This window comes from Azolla caroliniana, unplaced genomic scaffold (genome assembly GCF_043228905.1).
Source record: "Azolla caroliniana isolate FFs.n. ecotype wild unplaced genomic scaffold, voAzoCaro1.0.p SCAF_7, whole genome shotgun sequence".
Lineage (NCBI taxonomy): Eukaryota > Viridiplantae > Streptophyta > Polypodiopsida > Salviniales > Salviniaceae > Azolla > Azolla caroliniana.
This window is the reverse complement of record NW_028230442.1, coordinates 2071770-2081579: the sequence shown is the minus strand read 5'-3', so window position 1 is coordinate 2081579 and position 9810 is coordinate 2071770. Positions and strand designations below refer to the sequence as shown.

Genomic DNA, 9810 nt, shown 5'->3' with positions numbered 1-9810 from the left:
GGCCTGCAACATCCGGTTCTCACCAGGTCTTCCTTGCCAGGTACTCGTCATCCGGTTATCATCGGGTCTGCATCATCTGGTTCTCACCGGGTCTTCCTTGCCGAGTACTCGTCATCCGGTTCTCACCGGGTCTTCCTTGCCAAGTACTCGTCATCCGGTTCTCACCGGGTCCTCCTTGCCAGGTACTCCACATCCAGTTCTCACCGGTTCTTCCGTTGCCGGTACTCCACATCCGGTTCTTCCGTTGCCGGTACTCCACATCCGGTTCTTCCGTTGCTGGTACTCCACATCCGGTTCTCACCGGGTCTTCCATTGCCGGGTACTTCACATCCGGTTCTCACTCTAGGTCTTCCGTTGCCGGGTACTTCACATCTTGTTCTCACCGGGCCTTCGTATCCCATCCGGAGGGACCGAGATCCTAACAAAACTTTCGTTACCACCGTGTGCAATGCGTCAACTACGGCAGTCAAGTACTCCTCAGTCACGAGTGCTATTCTAACTGAAGTAGCTCGGAGAAAATCATTTGCGAACGACTCGGCCAATGACGCTTACGTAGTACAAGGTTCGACTGACCGATCGAACAACCGTGGAAGGGACTCTTCATTGTAGCCGAACAATCAGCGAAGACAGAGCCAATCACGGGATAATCGAGTATGCAACTACTACAAGAAACCTGGACACATCAAAGCCGATTGCCGTACTCTCAAGAAAAAAACGACAAGGCTCAGCGAGCCGACAAGAAGAGTGGTTGGCACGAGGAGATCAACTACGTCAGTTCTTCAGCTGACGTACTATCAAATAACCTGAATATACTATCAATTGAGAACCCAGTCAAATCAGAGGTTTTGCTTGCGACTGAAGAATCGAGCACGTGGCTCTTAGATTCGGGTGCGACTTTTCATGTGACTCCTCATCGATCCCAATTTCGGCAATACATGGTCCGACATTCCGACTCAGTTCGGGTAGGAAATTCGCAACATTGCGACATAATTGGAATCAGCACGGTAGAGCTCAACCTTGTGGGTGGCTCTACATTAGTACTACACAATGTCTGACACGTACCTGATCTCTCACGACCACTGATCTCAGTCGGACAATTGGATGAAGAGGGCATCCGTGTTGGCTTCTCATAAGGAGGGTGGACACTCCACAAAGGGAACCTCTTGCTTGCTCAAGGACCGAAGATACACTCATTGTATCCTTTGCACGTCACACTTAGAGAGGGTGACCTGTTTTTGGTTGACATTCCCGTGTCATCACTTTGGCACGGACGACTCGGACACCTCAGCAAGGTCAGCATCACGCACTTATCTAGAGCCGGATACATCCCCAAAATCTCCTTCTCAGATCATCAGTTCTGCGAGCATTGTCAATATGGCAAGCAGATAGCCGTAACACACCCTTCATCTCCCAGAGAGAATCGAGTCCGCTCGATTTGGTCCACTCGAACGTATGTGGTCCCATGCCACATCAATCCCTTGGCGGCACTCTGTATTTCGTCAGCTTCACTGACGACTCGACTCGGAAGGTGTGGGCTTATCCAATCAAAACCAAAGATCGTGTTTTCTCGATCTTTTCCAGTTGGCTCGACATGGTTGAGAATTAGTTCGGCCGAAAACTGAAAAGCTTTCGGTCCGATAACGGGGGAGAGTTCAAATCAGAGGAATTTGTCAAATTTTACCGACAACGTGGCATCAGACGTGAATTTAGGACACCCCACAGTCCGGAGCAGAATGGAATTGCCAAGTGAATGAATTGGACAATTCAAGAAAGGATAGTTTCCATGCTCCAACACTCTGGAATGTCGGATGGCTTCTGGGCAAAGGCCCTACTTACGGCAGTACACATGGTCAATATGTCGTCGAGCAGGCCTCTAGGACTTCGGATCCCTCAGGAACTATGGACCGGCAATAGGCCGAATTACGACAAGCTAAGGATTTTCAAATGCGAGGCGTACACGCTCATCCGGAAAGATGACCACCGCAAACTTGCACCAAGGTCCAGGAAATGTATTTTCCTCGGTTATGGAACAGATGGCGAAATGGGATATCGACTCTGGGAGCCCGAACACAGACAAATCGTCCGAAGTTCGGACGTTGTCTTCAATGAATCGTCCATCCATCAATCGGTCGAAAAACCGATCGAAGTCTGAAGGGTAATTTTTTCCGATGTGCCAACCCTTCATGAAGGCCCAACACACAACACACGGTCAACTTCACGGGTTGCTGAACATCCTAACACCGACTCGAAGAATTTCGACTCGGCACAGCCGAACAGTTCGGCTTTGGACCATCCGACTACGACACCCGATGTGACTAGTCCAGTCATAGCTCAAAGATCCGAGAGACTGTCGCAACCCCCGGAGAGATACTCTCCTGGTATCTTCTTTACAGACGTTGGCAAACCGATGTCATATGAAGAAGCATTGGTGTCAGCCGATTCGGCCACCTGGCATCTGGCAATGGAGTCCAAAATGAACTCCATTCATGCAAACAAGACTTGGGACTTGGTCGAATTACCGAAAAATCGGCGTGCCCTTCCGTGCAAGTGGGTCTATCGAATTAAGGAGACGTCTAATTCGGCCAACCCAAAATTCAAAGCCAAATTAGTAGCAAAGGGTTTTCGACAAGAACACGGCGTCAATTTCAACGAAACTTTTTCGCCAATGGTGAAAATGACAACCCTTTGATTAATGCTCGGCGTAGTGGCAGCCGAAAACTTGGAGCTGATTCAGCTAAATGTCAAAACGGCTTTCCTCCATGGTGATCTTGAGGAGGAAATTTATATGGAGCAATTGAAAGGCTTTGTGGCATCCGGCCAAGAACATCTAATATGCCGACTCAGGAAGAGTCTGTATGGCTTGAAGCAAGCACCACGACAATGGTACAAGAAGTTCAACGACTTCATCCAATCGATCGGCTTCTCAAAGAGCGATGAGGACCATTGTCTCTTCATGAAGACAGGTCGAGATGGATCACCCATCTTCCTCATCATCTACGTGGCCGTCATGCTAATCTCTAGACGCCATGTAGGCGAACTCGCCGAACTCGTTCGGCAACGGCGGTTGAAGTTTGCCATGAAGGATCTCGGTCCGGCACGACACATTCTTGGTATGAAGATAAGTCAGAATCGTAATCAACGACAATTGTTTCTATCCCAATCCGACTATATTGGACGTGTCCTAGAACGCTTCAACACGTAATCGGCAAAATCTAACTCTACCCCGCTCCCTATTAGTACTCAACTATCTAGGCGAGACTGCTCGACATCCGGTACGGAGGGGGAAATTATGAAGTCGGTACCAAATGCACCGGCAGTTGGCTCCCTAATGTATGCCATGGTCGCAACACGGCTTGATATCGCCCACGCCGTTGGAGTCGCCGGCAGATTTATGCATAATCCCGGCTGATCGCACTGGAACGCAGTCAAGCATGTATTTAGATATCTGGTGGGCACAAAAGACCTTGGTATTCTGTTCAGCCCGATCGACATCTCAAGCGTAGTCGGATACACCGACTCAGATTTTGCAGCTTGCATAGATAGTCGTAAATCAACAACCGGATATTGTTTTAAACTCGGCAATGGAGCGATCTCGTGGAATGCAAAACTTCAAGAATGCACCGCCACATCAACGACCGAGGCTGAATACGTAGCCACATCCGATGCGGTGAAAGACGCCTTATGGCTCAGTCGGCTAGCTTGCATGTTTCAACAAGCCGAAATCGACTCGGCTCCTATTGTTTACATTGACTATCATGGTGTTGTTGCTCTGTCAAAAAATCTGGTTCATCACAACGCCTCCAAGCATATCGATGTTCAATATCATTTCGTTCGGGACTGTGTCATTTCAGGGAAAATCGACCTTGAGAAGGTACCTATAGCCGATAATGTTGCGGATGCAATGACCAAGTGTCTCCCGGTGGATCAATTTCGATCCCTTCGGCATCGAATGGGCGTAATGAAGAATCAATCCCATTAAATCGGACACTCAGGATGTTTCTCAAACAATAGACCTGGATAGTTCGAACTTCGGCTTCAGTCTCTCCGAACTCGGCCAATCCGGCCTTCTGCTCTTCGGAGTTCACCGACTGGAACGAATTCTCAATTGTTCGTAAACCTTATATCAATTTGTATTGCACATTCATTTCGGATTACAGATTTCGGATGTATACGCCCATTACAGGGGAGTGTTGAATACGGGTTTCTAATTCTCTCTCTTGCGTACTAGTTGTTTTATTTTCTGTCTTTGCTACCATCAAAGCCATGATCTTGCATCCATTTACGATCTTATCCTAGAAGAGTGTTGATCTTGTTCCACATTAGAAGACAGCGTTCCCAACCATTGCCTCATCACTATTTGATATAATATCGTTAAATAGGTGAAGCTTGTGCATCTAGGGCTTCGACGGCCCTAAACTCGTCTCGGGAATGCTAGACAATCAGGGTCGTCCAATATTTACTTTTCAAAACTTTGTAAACTAACATAAGAAACATATTACATTAAATTAGATCTAATATATATATAAAGTTCCAAAATGAGGGCAACTGGATGAGATTTGCAAAAAGTTCAACGGCATGGTCACTATCCTCTTTTGACAGAAATGGAGGAACACGTTGATGGTGACGCAAGGAGGAAACGACCCGAGGTGGAACTACCATCCCCACATTGGCTATTTCCTACTCAGCTCCCACTCTCCTATCGTTAAAGGCTAGGGGATCGGGCTCATGCTAGTTGACGATTTATAGCTCTAGATACCTACTTCCACTAGTAGAAAGTAAGCTACTTACATGAGTAGAAAGTAAGAGAGGATATGTACGGAGTCTCATATTCTTGAACTCAGCCGGGGTAATTCCCTGATTTCTCCTATAATCTTTTTGTAAAAATATCCTAATTAATGGGAAAGTGGCTCTTTTTTTTAAATCAATAAAAGTTCCAAAACAAATAAGATGAAATTTACAAAGTTTTAATGTTATCTAATGTATATAATTTATGAACTTTGCAATTTGGTTAATAAAAATCATAATAAAACCCAAATGTAATGATTTTTTTAGGATTGTTTTTAAAATCAATACTCTCGTGTAGAATGTCCCATAATTGAACACATAGCTGAATAGAGGATATTGGAGTTGAAAAGGAAACTCAATTGTTGAAAAAGAACATCCAATATACACATGCACACACACACTCTCTCTAATTGTTGACACACACATCATCAAAAATTTAGTATTTATAATCCAATATGCTATATATAGAAACACATATGCTTCACCTATTAATCTATATAAGTGCACAGAAGATCATCATAATTAATCACAACATTAAATAAACTGAATATTTGTAAACATTACCAACATCAAGACTATGGCTGAAGAGATCAACATTGTCGTGAAGTTGAGGCTTCAATATCGAAACAATGGTAAAAATCTTTAGAAGTACATTTTCCATCTAGAGCTTACGATGAGAAGCATGTAGGATTTTCTATTAATGAATCGAAGTCTGAAAGCCCAAGTTACAGCCTCTCACCAATTGAAATGGTGAATATGATGATATGTGACCTTCCACAGTTCTTTCTCTTCATGGTGAAGATTTTGTGACTTTTCTAGCATTATCAAATTCCACAAAAGAAGTCCTTTTAACTTTACAATATATTTTCTTACCCCAACTTGCAAATTAAATTTAATGAAGCCATTCCGAATATTCCAATTGAACCATAGCCTGCAATACATACCTAACGAACTCAAAAATAATTTGGAAATGGGGCATTAGTTCATTATTCTCCATATGTGCAAAAACCCAACTAAAGGAAGCTCGGCTTACTCCAGTTAAAGACATCCACACTAATGTACACGTTCAAACCATCCTTACCATCAGGCATGAAAGAAATAAATGTCTGTTATGTTCCAATTCTACTGAACAAAAGAAACATGTTCCTTTAATGCATCCCCCAATGGTAAAAGCTCTGACCATAACTCTCCAAATGAATACCTTAGCTTGTAGCATCAATCGAGAACACCAACCTACCTTGGTCACATGAGACCACCAGGTAATGGGCTTACGAAAACCCCATATTTTTATAACCCTTTCTTCCATCCACTTATGTTTGTTAATCAACTTGTGATAAGAATCATTTGTTGAGATCATAGACAATCTCTTATCTCCAACAAACACCCAATCAAGCTCTTGTGATCCCCCATCTAAATCAAGAATTAGCTCATATGAAAATACTATTCCTTAAAACTTATCCCAAATAAATGTATAACCTTTTGGAATACGAAATGTTGATATTGTTGTTCAAAAGGCCATTCTTCTTCTTCTTCTTCTTCTTCTTCTTTTCTTCTTCTTCTTTTCTTCTTCTTCTTTTCTTCTTCTTCTTTTCTCTCTCTCTCTCTCTCTCTCTCTCCGAAAAATTAGACAATGTCATCGAATAAGAAGACCACGGTCCCCATTGCCAACGATGGTGAAGAAGATGGATGCGAGAAATGGAGGGTATGGCTTCTGAGAGCTTATGGTGCATAGTTTCCCACATATGGATATCAATCTTGTGAACGTCCCAAGTGGTGATGCGATGATAGAGCATTGAGAGATTCTTGGTGATCTTAACTTCTCACAATTGTTGGGATCAAGAATCGTTGTGAATTGTATGTTTACAACGTTGTGAACTGTTGCCAAGCATATGGTATCAAAGTATGAATGGTAACATGATACAACCTTGCAACTGTAAAAACAATTTAAGTAGAGTGTGAGATCCTTCAAGATAGTGATCTTGCTACAAAAGGAAGAGAATTCCATTCATTTGAAAAAACATTTAGTGTGTGATGTATGTACTACTTTAAAGATAACTAATCGTCTTGAAGATTCTTGTAGTGCCATTTTTACTACATGTGTCTTGAACTTGTAGCTTAAACATTTCTTAAGGTGCGACAAAGTCCAAATAATTTTCGAGGTACTTCCCTTGTAAATTGGTTTTCCTTTTTCTGTAAATTTGTTTTTTTTTTACCTTCAATAATTGTAAAGAATATCAATTGGATCAAGGAGAATTTGCAACATGATGGGAACTCATAAATGAAGGATGACAACAATTTGGCAAAAAATACAATGAGATCAAGGAAAACTCCACAATATAACAAAAAGTGAAACACTTCCAACTCATAGAAGAAAGGATATTTAGATAGCTTTTTCATTCATTTCATATGGTAAGAAAAATTGCAACCCATTTAGAGATATAAAAAGAACTTGCATATATTTCATAAATAGAATGTTTATCCCAAGCCCATTTCACTTCACTATACGTATTCATGGATTACTAAGATCCAAATCCCACACATACAACACAAGAACTTGAATATGAAGCTTTGGAATCATGCCACACATCCAAGAAAGCCTCGTAATGATAGGATATATTCGTGGTTACAAACAACTTCAATAATCTGTAGTGTTGTATAGAACAACATAATCAATGAAGTACTCAATTTCGAGACATCTCATCGCCTTGATGAACTTCCGAAACATTTGACTGAGATCTAATATTAGGGGTTTTGATCACACTCCATAGTCTTTTTGCATTATTTTTCTTAATGTTGCATCAAATGAATGTCTTAAGAATAATTAAATAAACCAAGAAGAAGTGAACTTACTCATGGCACACATGTCCAGCTATGATCTTGATATCCATAGAAGAGACTTAAAAACACATAACAAGGAAATAGTTCTTTTGGCTTCAACTAGTTCGAATTGTGGATGGGTAACAACTCATTCTCTTCATGCGCTTCTCGCGAACCATGCAAAGTTGTCTTGAAGTCGGTCGCGGTGTCCAGGAAATGGAGGAGAACGGTGAGGATCAACGAGCACAAGAACATGGGGATGGGGCCAAAGAGCCACAAGAACATGGGAAACGAGAGATAGAACGCGCGTAACCCGAGCGACCAAAATTGGGCACCCCGAGACATGGCATTGTTGACATAGTGGGGGTCGAGGCCGGGTGCATCGGGACCGAGGGGTATGCTAATGAGGAAGCTTACATGGCTATAATACCTCACAGATTGGATATTGCACATGAAGGCCACGAGGAAACATATCAAGATACATAGGAACTTGATAGATGTGGTCCCCTTTCTCTTGTCCCCGAGCAATAGGCTCGTGACCTCGAAGCTATCGCTACCGACCGTGCCGATCAGAGTGGCGATGATTGCGCAGAGTGTGATCGCGGCCGTAGCCAGCAATGCCGATGCCATGATCTCGTTGCGTATGGTTTGGACCGAGAGTACCCCGTTCTTCAAGCTGTCCTGCATTTTTTATCATATTAATAAGTCCATCAATCCATGTGTTAAGAGACCAAGTTTCAATGCACATTTTTCACATTCTCTAGAGGTCATATTTGACTTCTCCTATTGGGACCAAACCCCAGGAAGACATGGTCAAACACCATTAAACCTCTAGAGGTCCTGTTTGACCCTGTTCTATCCTTGTCAATAACATGTAAATCTCACTGTGAATAATGACATCGAGATGGATCTGGAGAATCAATCAATCCATACATACATACATACATACATAGTAGTATGTATGTATGTATCATGTGCCACGGAGCATGCTCGACTCCGGCAGTTTACCATGGACGATATCTATGTGAATATGAGAGAGAGGGAGAAAGGGACCTAATCCATGCCCGATCTCATGATGATGAGCGCACATTCCATTGGATGCAAAACTTCTTTGATCTCATACATAGGACATTTCGGCCTTTTCGAAGAATGGCTCTAATCCTAATACCATTTTCATTTCATTTCTTCCTCAATTCTCCCAAGAACAGGGTACACTAGATGCATCATGATTGACATCTACAAAATCATGATGAGTAGTAATTTGATGAGAAAACCTAACCTGCATCATGACTCGGACCCATGCTTGGCGATTAATATGGTTGATGCCCAACACGGTTGTCGTTGGGTGGTAGCGAACTCGGTACGCGAGCTGCGCTTGATAGACCAACAACATCAACACGCCGGCGGGCACCAGGACCACATCCAAAATCTCCAACCCCCTTGTCATGGTGATCTGAAGCCTTCTTAATCCTCTTTACTGATATTAATTCAGCAAAACTTGACATTGTCCACAATGCAAGGCACTACATTCTTGACACTATTCTTGACACTCTCTCATGTGACCCATATGATCTCCTCACCCATCATTCCTATTTCTTATCCTTGGCGTGCATTTCACACTTATGGCTTGCCCCCACACCCTAGGTCTTATTTTGAACCCTCTAGACAATCATAAAAATCTACCTATTGGTGCTTTGACATTAATCAACACTTAGTGGATGTTGTCCTTGTTGACATTAATCAAAGCTAGGGCCAACCCATTCTACTTTTTTGACATTTTTGTCGACATATGCTTCGCACCATGCATGTGGAACCTCGATGACGAAAAAATAATGATGAAGAAGTATGAGGGAATGGGTCATGGTGCACACACCTTCTATGCATGTGCGTATTATTTCTATTGCTAAAAAAAGATAGTGTAAGTGTATGTTTGTGGATCCAACTTGTGGGTCCAATCCATGGCTTTGCATGTACTTAACGAATTTGAAATGGGTATGTGTGCATATTGTGAATATATACATATACATCCCCCACGTCAATTTTGTTACCCATAAGGTGAGTCGGCAGTACATACAGGACACTTACACATTTTCTTCATAAGCGGTTTCATAATTTTCCAGTTGTGTCCAATACTACTTCATTGGATCAATTGCATCACAGTCTTTCAAATTTTCCTTGATGGGGTCACCATTAGGAATGAGCTAGTCT

General features: G+C 42.6%; 1 protein-coding gene across 2 annotated transcripts; it reads right to left on the bottom strand.

Moving 5' to 3' along the window:
• Nucleotides 1-7236: 7236 nt before the first annotated feature.
• Nucleotides 7237-9461, bottom strand: LOC147861496 (uncharacterized). Of its 2 annotated transcripts, XR_015530024.1 has the most exons (3): nucleotides 8882-9461; nucleotides 7636-8283; nucleotides 7237-7521 (listed from the first exon to the last, which is right to left on the bottom strand). XR_015530024.1 is itself a non-coding variant. In XM_087322479.1 (2 exons), exons 1-2 carry the CDS (start codon nucleotides 9047-9049, stop codon nucleotides 7723-7725), a joined length of 729 nt encoding a protein of 242 aa, XP_087178605.1. In that variant the 5' UTR covers nucleotides 9050-9460; the 3' UTR covers nucleotides 7237-7722. The 2 variants fall into 2 exon arrangements, 1 of the variants encoding a protein (XP_087178605.1); XM_087322479.1 differs by having other exon boundaries at nucleotides 7237-8283; nucleotides 8882-9460.
• Nucleotides 9462-9810: the final 349 nt, after the last annotated feature.

Bases quoted from the DNA above. Each gene is read 5' to 3' on its own strand.
- LOC147861496 (XM_087322479.1), bottom strand. From the start codon at position 9,049: ATGACAAGGGGGTTGGAGATTTTGGATGTGGTCCTGGTGCCCGCCGGC. The intron at 8,284-8,881 runs GTTAGGTTTTCT...TAAAAAATGCAG, and splicing joins GGGTCCGAGTCATGATGCAG to GACAGCTTGAAGAACGGGGT.